This window comes from Macaca fascicularis, chromosome 2 (genome assembly GCF_037993035.2).
Source record: "Macaca fascicularis isolate 582-1 chromosome 2, T2T-MFA8v1.1".
Lineage (NCBI taxonomy): Eukaryota > Metazoa > Chordata > Mammalia > Primates > Cercopithecidae > Macaca > Macaca fascicularis.
Window position 1 is genome coordinate 142,690,954 of NC_088376.1, and position 14,585 is coordinate 142,705,538.

The window sequence follows — 14,585 nt, forward strand, 5'->3', positions numbered from 1 at the left end:
GACACAAAACCACTCTATAGGGATGAAAAATGTACATCTTGTAAACATAATTCAAAAGATTCTAGCATCCACATCCATTCTGGAACCCATAGGAAAACAGAATGTTTAAAAATGAGAAATGTTCAGGGCTTGCCAGAGGAATCTAGACAAAATTATGAGACAGACCAATGCATATATGCAAATGAGATGGCTCCCTATTAAAAAATAGATAAACAGATGCAAGGATTTCTCCTTAGAAAGAGGGAGAGATTGGCCGGGGGCGGTGGCACATGTCTGTAATCCCAGCACTTTGGGAGGCCGAGGCGGGCGGATCACAAGGTCAGGAGATTGAGACTATCCAGCCAACATGGTGAAATCCCATCTCTATTAAAAATACAAAAATTAGCTGGGCATGGTTGCTTGTGCCTGTAATCCCAGCTACTTGGGAGGCTGAGGCAGGAAGGAGAATCGTTTGAACCCAGGAGGTGGAGACTGCAGTGAGCGGAGATGGCGCCACTGCACTCCAGCCTGGCAACACAACGAGACTCCTTCTGAAAAAAAAAAAAAGAAAGAAAGAAAGAGGGAGAGATTGATTATCAATTATCGGCAAGTTAGAGAGGAATTAAAATCAAGTATGGCCAATACACACTAAAACAGTAATCAGGAGTCTTCAACACACAGAAGATACACAATGCTGCAGGGCATGCTCTAAGGGGTAACAGAAAAAAAATTAAAGACCAAAAATTATACAGGATGGAAAAACAATGAGAAGCCCATGTATCAACCTCCTACACTCTACACCTGAGAGACTAAATCATGGTCCTGACCCTATCACCCTCACAGTCCAATTGGGGAGAGACATCAGCAGAAAAACATCTTTAATAATTGTTATGTCGGAGTAAACACATACTACTGAGGCAGGATATGGAAATACTGAAGGAGAGAGAAAGAGAGGCGGTCAGGTAAAACCTGCTGTGGATGTTACCTCTCACCTAAGCCCTAAATATTAGTCAGGATTAACCCAAAGAAAAGAAAAATGGAATGGGAAAAGGATAGGGTCCGCTAAGTAAACAAGAAAGAGCACTAGTTTAAGAGTCAGAACACCTGACTTCTAGTTCCATAAATTGTTTCGACAACACACCAACATGCAAAATACCGGGCAGACAGAATGAAGTAATAGTTTTTTGTTTTTTCTTTTTTTTTTTCCCGACACGGAGTCTTGCTCTGTCGCCCAGGCTGGAGTGCAGTGGCACGATCTCCGCTCACTGCAACCTCTGCCTCCCAGGTTCAAGCAATTATCCTGCCTCAGCCTCCCGAGTAGCTGGGATGACAGGCGCCCGCCACCACGTCCAGCTAATTTTTGTATTTTTAGTAGAGACGGGGTTTCATCATGTTGGCCAGGCTGGTCTCGAACCCCTGACCTCGTGATCCGCCCGCCTCGGCCTCCCAAAGTGCTGGGATTACAGGCATGTGAGCCACCGCGCCCGGTCAGTAAGTTATTTATATATCCTGGCACCTAACACATAGAGGCGCTAAGCAAGACACAGATAAATAATAGTAATAAAACAACTACAGTTTGCTTAGTCCTTCCTATGTGCTAAAGTGCTAAGAATAGCAGGCTAAACAATACAAGCCCTTGTCCTCAAGCAGAGTGTACTCGAGGAGACTACAGATAAGTATACAACCCTGTTGAAGATACTGAGACCCAGGATCCTAATTTATTCCGTTAATAAGAGAGGAAATGGTGATTTAAACCATAATTTGATTGACTTAAAATTCTGAGACTCTCATCAAGAGAACAGGTTGGAGGGAGGAAGAAATAGGGGGTAAAGAAGTAACAATAATCCTCAAACCAAACTCCCTAATGGTCAATTAAACGGAGTCTTCCGGTGAGGCACAGAGGAAGAACTCCTCATACGGGATCAGCAGGTGCTCGATTTGGGGTGTGGTTATAACCTTTACTTCCTTTCCTACTAGTCCCTTGCTTTGCCTACTCCAACCCGGTCCAGTAACCCAGCAGCCCCCACCCGCCTTGGAAGAATCGATGGAGCACCTTTGAGTGCGCGAGCGGCCGCTCTCCGGGTACGGAGCCCGGAGCGTTAGCCTCCCGCGAGTATCGGTGAGCGGCTCCCGAACTGCCATGGACGCCAGGCCGCTGGGGCGTGCCGCAGCCGCAAGAACCCGCAAGGGACCCCGCGACCGCACTGGTCCCGGCCTCCTCGCTCCCTGCCGCTCCACACAGCAGCGAGAGCAGCAGCAGCAAGAGGACGCGACCCGACTCAGGGTAGCGTCCACAAACCAGCCCTAGTGCGGGCGCAGCCATGTTCTCCCGCGAGCCATGTGACCCGTTGGGTCACGTGGCTGAGCCCTCCTTAAAGGGGCAGAATTTTGAGATGACACGAAGTGGCCAGGAGAGTTGTTCTTCACTTTTAAATAGGTTCTTTTTTGGCGCTCCTGCTTGCCTGTGCTGACGTCAAAACGCAGCAAAACACAAAACTCAAGGCCTTCCACAGACCGTGCACCCCTTTATGATTTCTTGGTTGAAAAATGACAATCAAATTTGTTGGGCATTTGCTAAGTGCCAGAGTACTATGCTAAGCACTTCACTTTTTAAAATCTCATTTCATCCTCACAAAGACCCTGTAATATTGTGTTCACAGAACAGTGAAGTGACTTGCCCAACATCATGACATAAATATCAAAAGCAAGATTTAAATGCAGGGAATCTAACTTTAAACCCTGAGTTTTAACCATTATCTTGTACTGCAGACAATTAAATAAGTTCCTCCTAACAAGAAATAGAGAGGAAGATGAACATGTGTAAGGATACTTTACCAAGGGATAAGGAAATCCCGACTGTGGGATATGCAAAACAATGGTTCTCAAAGTGTCCTTCCTGAGTGCAGTATTGGCATCACCTGGGAAAGTGTTAGAAATGCAATATGGAGGTGGGGCATGGTGGCTCACTCCTGCAATCCCAGCACTTTGGGAGGCTGAGGCAAGCAGATCATGAGGTCAGGAGATCAGACCATCCTTGCTAACATGGTGAAACCCCCATCTCTACTAAAAATACAAAAAATTAGCCAGGCATGGTGGGGCACACCTGTAGTCCCAGCTACTTGGGAGGCCAAGGCAGGAGAATCGCTTGAACCCGGGAGGCGGAGGTTGCAGTGAGCCCAGATCAGGCCACTGCACTACAGCCTGGGCAACAGAGCAAGACTCTGTCTCAAAAAAAAAAAAAAAAATGCAATACGGAATCAGAATCCCTGGGGACTGGACACAGCAATCCCGGGTTTCACAAGCTCTCCAGATGATTCTAATGCACACTTAAGTTTAAGAACCACTGTTCTACAGTTTCGTAAGCGAACAAAATGCAAAAACAAAACAAAAAGAAGATTAAGGAAAAACTTACAGATTAAAAAATAACATAGCAGACCGGGCGTGATGGCTCACGCCTGTAATCCCAGCACTTTGGGAGGCTGAGGCAGGCAGATCACGAGATCAGGAGATTGAGACCATCCTGGCTAACACGGTGTCTCAAAAAAACAAACAAACAAAAATAGCAGCCAACTGCAATATATGAACCTTATCTAAATACTAATTCACATCTACTGATTTCAAAAATTTTGAGATCATCAGGGACTTTTGACCACTAAGTCAAATTATGATATTTGATAAAATTAAGGAATTGCTGTAAATTTTGTTTTTATGCTTTTAGGAGTAATAATGGTATTTGTGGCTATGTTTTTTAAGATAATCCCCTCATTGAGGTATATACATGGATAAAAATATAGGCAGTCAAAGATTTGCTTCCCAAAAAAATGGGTAATTAGGGTCTGGCTAAAGATGAAGCATGATTGGCCATGAGTTGATAACTGGTCATAGCTGGTTGATACGTGTCTGGGTGTTTATTGCACTATTCTAATGTAGTATATGTTTGAATTTTTTTAGCATAAAGAAAAGACCAGCCAGTCACTGTGGCTCATGCCTGTAATCCCAGCAATTTAGGAGGCCAAAGCAGGAGAATCACTAGAGACCAGGAGCTTGAGACCAACCTGGGCAACATAGCAAGACCTTGTCTCTACAAAAAATTAAGAAAATTAGCTGGCCATGGTGATGCAAACCTGTGGTCCCAGCTACTTTGGAGGCTGAGGCAGGAGGATCACTTGAGCCTGGTAGGCGGAGGCTGCAATGAGCCGTAATTGTGCCACTGCACTCCAGCCTGAGTGATAAAATGAGACCCTGTCTCAAAAAGGAAAAGGAAAGAAAAGACCCTTTCTCCTTGTTGACCATTTTACAGTTTGCCAAGGCCTTTCACACATTTTCTCATTTGAGATTACAACCACTTGGCAAGAAATGTATTATTACTATACCCATTTCAAAATTGATGAAGCTAAAAAGTCAATGTCTTAACCAAGGTTGTATGTATTTACTGTGCATAATATATAGTCAAGGTCTAGGTCAACGGTAATCTTTGTTCGCCTCCTTCAAATGTCATTCTCAGCACATGCTGTGTCAGCTGCGCTTCAGAGACCTGAACTTCTTTGATTCACGGTCCAGCTACACCATTAGGCAATAACCTCCATGAAGGTAAGGCTCCTGCCTATTCATTTGCCACTGTATCAGCAAAATCAGGCCAAGCCTGGCACATGAACACTCAGTGTGAACATTTATTAAATTATGGATAAGTGAATGCATGAATGAAGTAATGATTAGCTCTTTCTCTTAAGGGGAAGCAAATCGTGGAGAAAATAATATAGGTCTTAGACTCAGAAAGAGCTGTGGTTAAAGCTGGCCACTACATGAAGTATGACCTAGGCAAAGTATTTCACCTTTCTGAGCCTCTATTTCTTCATGTGTAGGAAAGGGAATTTCACAATGGGAATAATAATTCCTTTTTCTTAGAGATTTCATAGGGATTAAATAAGACAAAGTATGTAAAAGGCTTACCTTGGTGCCTGACATTTAGCATATCTCAAAAATAAGTTTGCTATTACTAATCATTATCAAAGATGGAACTTTGTTCGTTCTCCAGGAAGATCATTCTTTTGTCTCAGTCTAACTTTTTAGTCACTAATCAATGAGTATGTGGAAAATATTGATGAGAGAAACACTGATGAGAGGTTTCTCTCATCAATATTTTCCACACTAATATTTTCCTCCTCTCAGTGAGGATGCTTGTTCTAAAAATTAAGAGTTAAAAAGTCCAACTCTGTCATTGGCTCTGTATAAATTAGTGTAATTATATAAAATATCTCCCACCCTCCATCTCTCGTTTGAGCTCCTTCTGCATTTTGTAGCCTTTCTTGTTTCTTCTATCTCATGAAGCTGGATGAAAGACCCCAGTCCTGAAAGCACCTTGTCTGCTCACTGAACATCAAAGAGGTCAGCATGGCTACAGTGGAGTGAGCAAGCGGGAGAGAAAAAAAGAAAGGAGATCAGAAAGGTAACATTGGGCCAGGTTATGGAGGATCTGGTAAGCTTTTACTGTGAAAGTTGGTGCCATTGCAGTTTTGAGAAGACACCTGACACTCTTCCTGCTGAGCAGTATCAATTTTCCTTCCAGGTTAGAGGCTTCTCTTGCTTTCTGGTTCCTGAACACGGGGAATGCAAAGTGCCCTGATGATAGCCATGGCTTGTAGTTCAATGAGATCCTTGTTGTATCCACAGAAAGAGAGCATCCCATTGGGGATCAGGACCTCCAACTCTGCAGAGCTCAGAGTCGCAGGGATGGGAGAAAAAAAATCCCAGTGAGTCAGTAGGAGTAATAGTAAGTGGGGCTACTTCTACTTCTACCCCTTGGTTCCTGAACCTGTATGTTCTTCCTACGTGGGGACACGTCTGACATCTCTAATTGAGTGCATATACTGCATCCTTATAGATGGCCCCATCTTTGCAGGATATTGCATCCAAGCTGGCATTTCAGCTGTGCCTTCAGTAAGTCATTTTCACCCTTTTATGAGGCCAGCTGCTTTGGGTTCATATTGTATGAGATAATACCATTGGATTCCATGATCATGGCCTACCCCTGCACCTCCTTCACTGTGAAGTGGGTCCCCTGGTCAGATGCCATGTGGTGTAGGAATATATGCCTGTGCATAAGGCATTCTGAGAGCCCTCAGACAGTGATGCTGCCTGAGGCTCTTGGAGTAGGAAAGGCACAGGTCAAAATGTTATCTACTTCGCATGTGAAGGACAGTTGGCTCCACTTTTTGGGTGTGATGAATAATGTTGATATGAACATTCATTTACAAGTTTTTGTTTGCAAATGTTTTCATTTGTCTTCATATATACTAGAAGTGGGATTGCTGGGTCATATGGAAACTCTAACCTTTTGGGGTTTTTTGTTGCTGCTGTTGTTTTTTTTTAAAAAAAAAACAAACAAATAAACAGGATCTTGCCCTGCTGCCAGGCAGGAATGCAGTGACATGATCACAGCTCACTGCAGCCTCAACCTCCTGGGCTTGAGAAATCCTCCTACCTCAGCCTCCAGAGTAACTGGGATCATAGGCTGCTACCACGCCCAGGTCAGTTTATTATTTTTTTGTAAAGATGAGGTCTCACTATGTTGCCCAGGCTGGTCCTGAACTCCTGGCCTCAAGTGGTCCTCCTGACTTGGCCTTCCAAAGTGCTGGAATTATAGGTGTGAGCCACCACTCCTGGCCTTGTTTAACCTTCTGAGGAATTGCCAGACTTTTCCAAAGTGGCTGCACCATTTTACATTCCCATTAACAATGTATGAGGCATCCAATTTCTCCATGATGTAGTTAATTCTTCCACTTCCTTTAGAGTAAAATCTCTTCTCCTTTATCAGGCCCAGCCTACCCTCAGCCAGGTTATACTGAAACTTGACCCTGGTTATAACCCGGCAGCCACAAGAAGATGTGGAGGCACTTTCTTGCTTTCTTGGGGTTGGGAGGCTGTTGTTTTTTCAAAAAAAAAAAAAAAAAAAAAGCTCTGGTATATGCAGTATTTTCCCCATGTGGAAACTACTGGTTCTCGACAGGGAGGCTACCTCTGCAAGCTCCCTCCGGGGTCCCAAAGGAGTCTGCAGAGCCACATTTCACAGGGCCATCCATCTAGATGTCGCTGCCCCACTTTTCAGGGTCCAGGCCCCATGTTTTTCCAACCAGATTCCTGACTTTAGCATAGGAGACTACTTTGGCTGAGCATCCAAACATCTGTAGAGCTCTGGGTTCTGACAGTTAGATCATCAGCCTGCCGCTCGGCTGGGCCTGCTCTTGCACAGCAGGAGAAGAAGACTTCTTTGCAAGCTACCAAAGAGGCCCTCTGGCTCTCACACTTGGTTCTCAGCTGTTTATTAAATGCTCTCAGTTTCTCATTATCCCTTGTAGGAGGGTCAGTGCAGCTTGGTAATAACCAGCCAATTCCATTATCCTTTCATTCGTTGTTCCTGTACACTTTTCAAACTCCTGAGTCAGCATGCTGGCACAGGCATTCCTTTTCACCTGGACATTTTCCCGGGTCACTGCCGGTAACATTTTTAGCAGTTGGGCCTTGTGCCCGAAAATAGTCATACCCTACTCAAGATGGGATCCTTATCATCAGGCAGGCAGTGGGTGACCCAGTCCCCAAACTCCACTTTACCACCTGCTTTCTCAGACCATTCCCACTACCAATTGTTTCAGTGTGGTTCCTCTTAAAAAGAGATGCCAAGATGTCATTAAAATGCAAGAGAAAGCCAGGCATGGTGGTGCACCTGTAGTTGCACTTGAGCCTAGGAGTTCAAAGCCAACCTGGGTAACAGCAAGACCTCACCTCTAAAAAGAAAAAGAAAAGAAAAAATATTAAAAAGGAAAAAATGAAAAAGCAAAAAAAGGAGAGAAAAGGAAAAGAAAAAGAAAAAAGAGAATAAAAAAAGAAAAAGAAATACAAGAAATTTTAATGGGGCCGGCGGGGGGGCATAGAAGTCGCACCTGTGAAACCCCAAGGAGTGAGGGAATAGGAAGCAGTCAGAAGGGAAAGCCTCCAAACTGAATACAAGTCTGATACCTGTGGAAGGAGGGAGGCAGGAAGGAACATGGAGGAGGAAAAGCCTCTGAGTCTGGTACTGCACTGAGAAAGTCTAGTCCGGGTCAACCAGAAGTCCAGAGCAAAGGCTGCTTATTAGAGGAGGTATGCATTGAGCCAAAATGGTGAGCCCTATTCTTCCCACAAGATTCAATCATTTGTTGGAGCTGCCCAGGAAAAGCGAGCGTGGCCTCAGTTGGAACACTGGTCAATCCCACGAGAGCTCTGCTGTGGGCTCTCCGTTGACTGTACACCTTGAGGCAGGGTCTGTCTTGGAGAGCAATCTCAGCCCATACTATAAGGCTGCCACACCGTGGCCAAGAAGGTCCTCCATGATCTAGCCCCTGCCTTCCTTTCTGATCTCTTCCATCGAACTGTCCTTTACTCACCATGCTCTGGCCATGGTATCCTTCTTACTGCTCCTGGAACATATCAAGCACAGCCCTATCTCAGGGTCTTTGCACTTGCTGTTCTTTCTACCTGCAATATCCTACTTTTTTCAAAGCTGGCTGTTTCTTGTCATGTAGGTCTCAGCACAAACCTTATCTCCTCAGAGGAACCTTCCCTGATTGTCAAATGCAAAATAACCCTTTCCCATTCTGCTCTTTTACCTCACCTCTTTTATTGTCTTTATAGCACTTGTCACTACCTGAAATGACTTCGTTTATTCCTCTGTCTCCCCATGGGGGCAGCTATAGCATCTTTAGGATTCAATAGTGTAACCTCAATGGCTAGAACAACACTTGGTATGTATAAGTGCTAAGTAAATATTTACTGAATGAATGAATATATCATCAAATGAATAAAAACCTTCATGGTCTTGGTCCAAGTAGAAACTTGCTGCCTGACAGTGTTATGCTCACATAGACATTTGAAATGTGGCTTTCCATTTTTACGGTCAGGAGGGCCTGCAAGATGGATATAATAGTACTCAAGGATTGTATGAAGATTCTCATTAATTCATTTAACAAGTGTTTATTGAGTGTCAACTAGTAGCCAAGCACTATTCCAGGCACTGAGAATACATCAGTGAAAAAAAAAAAAAGACAGAAAAGAATTCTTGCCCTTGTGAAAATGACATTAAATAACTTAAACATGTGACATACTTACACATTGCTTGGTGCATAAGAATAGCTCAAGAGTTTTTAGTTATGATTATTTCTATTATCAACCCATTTAATATCTAAACTGAGCATTTCAAAGTAGTTTTTTTTTTTTTTTTTGAAGGACACCTTCCTCTATACTTAGAGAGTGAAAGAGAGAAGTCCAAATAATTAGATGCAGAAAAAAATTGTTCCATATGGTTCTTTCTTTAGACTCTCTTCGGAGCCCTTTATTGGTGAAATCATGATTGGAAAGCCTATTAATTTAGGCTTTTTAGTTTTACTAGTTCACGCTTTAGAGAAAGTTATGTACAGAGAATGTTTCATTTTCGTTTGTTCATTTCCTCTTTTCTTTTCTTTTCCTTTTTTTTTTTTTTTTTTTTTTTTGAGATGGAGTCTCGCTCTGTCGCCCAGACTGGAGTGCGGTGGCGCGATTTCCGCTCACTGCAAGCTCCGCCTCCCGGGTTCACTCCATTCTCCTGCCTCAGCCTCCTGAGTAGCTGGGACTACAGGTGCCTGCCACCGGGCCCTGCTAATTTTTTGTATTTTTAGTAGAGACGGGGTTTCACCGTGTTAACCAGGATGGTCTTGATCTCCTGACCTCGTGATCCACCCGCCTCGGCCTCCCAAAGTGCTGGGATTACAGGCGTGAGCCACCGCACCCGGCCCTCTTTTCTTTTTCGAATGCTTCTGGTCTTACTTTCCCCACTCCTTGAAAGCACTGGGGTAGAGGGTGGAGGGCATGGGGAAAGCCTTCCTTAAGGAAAACGCAAAGAAAAGATACATTTTAAGAATACAGAGGACAGAAGCTGCAGACAACAGAATGATTAGTTTCAGAAGGCACTGGCACACTGTGAAAAACAGAACCAGGCTTAGAGGCTGCAGCAGCTCTGGGAGCTCAGCGGTGGACTTTCTTGAACTTCACTCTCCTGCTGTCCTGGTTCACTCCCCAGCTCTCCAAGTTCTGCTTTTCCCTGCACACTTATTTCTTCTCTTCCAGTTGGCTTGCCTTCTTCACCCTCTCCTCGTTGTCTTTTTGTCATTGTTGTTTTTGGCTTCACAGCTTCTGCTTAGTCACAGTTTCTGTTCCCAGCATGCTCATGACCCTTCATGGCCTCAATGCTACTGCACAGCCTCATTCAGCATCACTGTTTCCCCATTCACCCGCTACAAAGGGGAAGCCTGGTTTGCCCCGCTCTTCTTTCTCTCGCCATAAGACACCATAGACCAATAGGAAGCCTATGGTTTAGCTGCATTTGAGTCAGGTAGCTATTTCTGGTCCAATCAGTTGCAATTGGGTCAGGCAAATCTGTAGCTTGCATCAGACTCACTTAGAGGCCTTCTTAAAGCAATGATTGCTGGGGATGCCACCATATTCAGCAGGTCTTGGATGGGACCCAAGAATTCACATTTCTGACAAGCTCCAAATGATGCTAATCCATACATTTTGCAAACTACTGTGTTCACAAAATAAGCCGCTAGTTCTACCCCTTACTGGTGCTGGGTGGGGCACTTTTCTCTTAGCAATGCTAGCAGCATTGCAGGCATTGTGTTGGACTACTCTAGTACAGCCTATAATTATTCTCCTCAAAACTTACCGTTTATCTTCCTGATGTTTCTGGACAGTGGTGTTTGGAGAGAAGGGTGAGAAGTAGCCAGAATGGCACCAAAAGAAATTTAGAGCAAGTGAAAGATGCTTTATGTGCCTTCGGAAAGAGAGAGGAAGAAATAATACCAGAAATCACAGTCATGAGTCTCTTTTAGAGCCTAGCTATCACAATGTTTGAAGTCAAATAAAATGAGGAAGAAAAATGATTCCCAAGTTTTTCACAAATGAGAGCTTAATTGTAGAGAGGAGATATATATGTGTTTGTGTGTGTATATATGTATTTTTTTCAGATGTTCATTCAATAGCAGTTTTACTTTATGTGTTCATTTTTTTTAGAAAATGGAATGTCAAGATGCTGCTGTGAGGCTGTGCATTAGCAAAGGAAACTGCACATGAAATCACATCAGCAGCACCTGTATATATTTGAAGGTACAAATATACATCACCTTTTCAGACTTCAGCTAGTGCTTAACATATGAGTGAACTCTCAATCCTTGTAATTACTCTGTGGTTTCCCGGGGGTCTGTGACTAAAGCTTAGGGGATCAGCGAGGAAGTAACTTCTTTCCAGGAAGACTTACCTTTACTTAGAGCAGTCTTGCCTACTATAATACAAAGAGTCCGGGAGTTAAGAGTCAAAGATTGGACTTTGGGTCCTGGAATTTATTTAGGGGACTTTAGGTTTAGTCACAAAGCTTCTGTAAGCCTGAGTTTCCTCTGCTTGCCTACTTCATAACAGCGTCCATTGAAATCAAGCAGGCAGGTATAAGAAGGAAAATAAACACTAGATGAAATTATTATCATATTATTTTGCTTATAAGACAAATTTCTGTCCCAGTTTATGGTTTCTGAAATCTAGACATATTTTTTTGAGCTACAAATGCCTATAATGTGGTAATACTTCCTCTTCCCTAAAAAAAAAAGTTTTTAAAGCAGAGATATATGTTTTAGCAAATGGTCTTGGAATAAAGGAAAAATGGCTTTATATATTCCTCTTATTGATAAATAATATATGAATTCATTTTCTCTTTTTTTTCCTATCTCACCTGTAAATATGCCACCTTACATGATAAAAAGGACTTTGCAGATATGATTCAGTTAAGGTCCTTGAGATAGGGAGATAACCTGGATTATCCTGAAGGTCTCAATGTCATCACAAACATCCTTATAAGCAGGAGAACCCCTCCTGGCTGTGGTCAGCAAGATGCAACAATGTGGTCAGAAAGCATGGAACAATGCTCAGAAACATGCAACATTGTTGGTTTTGCACATAGAGGAAGGAAGCCAAGAGCCAAGGAATTGGGCGGCTGTCACAAGCTGGGCAAGGCAAAGGAACATTTTCCTCTACAGCCCCCAGAAAGGAACACAACCCTGGTAACACTTTGATTTTAGCGTAATGAGCCTCAGATCGGACTTCTGACCTATGAAACTGTAAGATAATAAATTTGTATTGTTTAAGCAACTAAGTTTGTGATCATTTGTAATGGCAACAAGGGGAAACTAATCCAAATATTTCAGTTCCACCATCATCACTAGGTGCAGGCTGGAACTCAGAGGCAAAAGGGTCAACAGATGTGTGTCCTCCATCCTCTCGGCATTCTTTGGCGAGTCAGACAATGTGCTTTGGCTATGACACAGCTGGACCACAGTGGGACTGTGACCAGAGGAGGGACTCTGCCCCTCAACCTCTCACCACTCTCCATTTTTTGCCAGGAAAGTGGGAGAGTGGTCTTGCATAGGGTAGAGGTGGTGATAACCATTTGGGGCTCAGGCACAGATAGTCTGAGTTCAGATGTCAGCGTTAATGGGAATTTTGAAAAATGCTAACTTCCCTGACTTGGAGATGCCGGGGGAGTCTCTGAAACACCATGGGGGTCTCAGCCCTCCCACTGAGAGATAGGAAACCTCAGTTCCCAGCAAGTTCCTGGCCAACAACCCAAAGTTTTTGGAGTCATTTCCCAGACAATCTTTGTAGTTCTCTGGTTATATGTGTGATGTCTTTATGCATGTAAAGCATAGCAAGGTGCAATTAATTCTCTAACTTCAGCATCCATCAATCACGTGGAGTGCTGGATGGAACATAGATTGCTGGTCCCCACCCTGGGAATTTCTAATTCAGTAGATTTGAGGTGCAGGTTGAGAATTTGCTTTTTTCTTTTTTTTTTAGACAGAGTCTCACTTTGTCACAGAGGTTAAAGTACAGTGACACAACATAGCTCACTGTGCAGCCTTATGCACAACTAATTTTTTAAATTTTTTTACAGAGATAGAGAGTCTCACTCTGTTGCCCGGGCTGGTCTTGAACTCCTGGTCTCAAGCAGTCCTCCTGCCTTGACCTCCCAAAGAGCTGGGATTACAGGTATGAGCCACTGCCCAGTCCAAGAATTTGCATTTCTGTCCGTTTCCCAGGTAGTGCTGATGCTCCTGGTCTGAGGACCACAATTTGAGCACCATGGGAATAGTGGATAAGAGTTTAGGATTCAGGCCATCCTTGCTGCTTCCAGGTTGAATGATCTTGGACAGCTTACTTACATTTTGGAATTCTTAATTTTCTTAATCTATCAAATAGAGTAAATAAAACCCGCCTCCTAGGATTGTGATGAGGATTAAATATGATAATCTATGTGAAGGACTTAGCACATAGTAAGACCTTAATAGTTTCTATTATAATGTGTTACCATTATTATAATTAATGACAAGTTCCTAAGTAGCATACAAGGCACCAGAGGCACACCCATGGATAAGCCAACAGAGATGATAAATGTCCACTCACAAACCGCTCACCTCCCAACAGTGAGAGCTTTCTCCAAGTCTCCCGCCCATGGAATGTCATTTAACTTTGTAACTCAAAGGACTCCCAGAGGAAAGAGTCTGAATATAATGATTTACCCACAGAACAGAATGAAGAGGAAGCAGACAATTTTCAAATATTTTGTGAAAATTTGTCCAACAATAGAAAGAGGAAACTCATTTGGGTGTGATGCAATGGCTACAGAAATGAATAGACGTAAATTGGGCCAGGAGCAAACTAATTTGGAAATAATTTCAGAGAAGAAAAAGGAACTATGCCATGCTCTTTCCTCTGGGAAATCTGACAAGAAAGTAAGAACTTTGGTTTTTTCTCCTCCTTGTTCTGGGATAATTGGTATCATTATGTGAAAAAAGAAAAAGCCATCCGTGGAAGGACCCCATTTTCCTTCCGCTATGAGGAATTCATTCTCTGGGTCACAGCAGCAGCAGAACAGGATAGGTCACTGGGAAACTAGGACAGTCTTGTGATTTCCCCCATGGAAAAGTGTTTCTTTCCTGGTGACAGTTGGGCATATCAATGGACAATAACCCAGTGGAATAAAACTGCTGTAATAAACAGTGAATTTATTATAACATAACATGTGTATAATACAGTAAGTAGCATTAGGACTTTAATCATGCCTTTGTTTAAAAAAAATTTTTAAATAAAGAACTAGGCTGGGCACAGTGGCTCCCACCTATAATCTCAGCACTTTGGGAGACCAAGGCAGGTGGATCACCTGAGGTCAGGAGTTTGCAACCAGCCTGGCCAACATGGTAAAAGCCCGTCTCTACTAAAAATATAAAATTTACAAAATACAAAAATTAGCCAGCTGTGGTGGCACATGCCTGTATTCCCAGCTACTCTGGAGGCTGAGGCATGAGAATCCTTGAACTCGGGAGGTGGAGGTTGCAGTGAGCCGAGATTGTGCCACTGCACTCCAGCCTGGGTGTGTCTCAAAAAATGAATGAATGAATGAATGAATGAATGAATAACTGGAAAAGAGAATAGGTATAGAAAAGTTTGCTAAATGTATTTAGTAGTTGAAATCCCAGTAATCTGAGAGTCAACAG

The 14,585-nt window shown here is 43.2% G+C and overlaps 1 protein-coding gene across 10 annotated transcripts in view; it reads right to left on the reverse strand.

Annotated features, from left to right (window-relative positions):
* SUMF1 (sulfatase modifying factor 1) overlaps positions 1-2,326 on the reverse strand; it is a 114,135-nt gene extending 111,809 nt beyond the window's left edge. For all 10 annotated transcript variants that reach the window (XM_074032758.1, XM_074032757.1, XM_074032756.1 and 7 more), the window contains exon 1: positions 2,033-2,326. In XM_074032758.1, coding sequence (XP_073888859.1) covers positions 2,033-2,302 — 270 coding nt within the window. In that variant the 5' untranslated portion in view covers positions 2,303-2,326. The remainder of the gene's footprint in view (positions 1-2,032) is intronic.
* Positions 2,327-14,585: the final 12,259 nt, after the last annotated feature.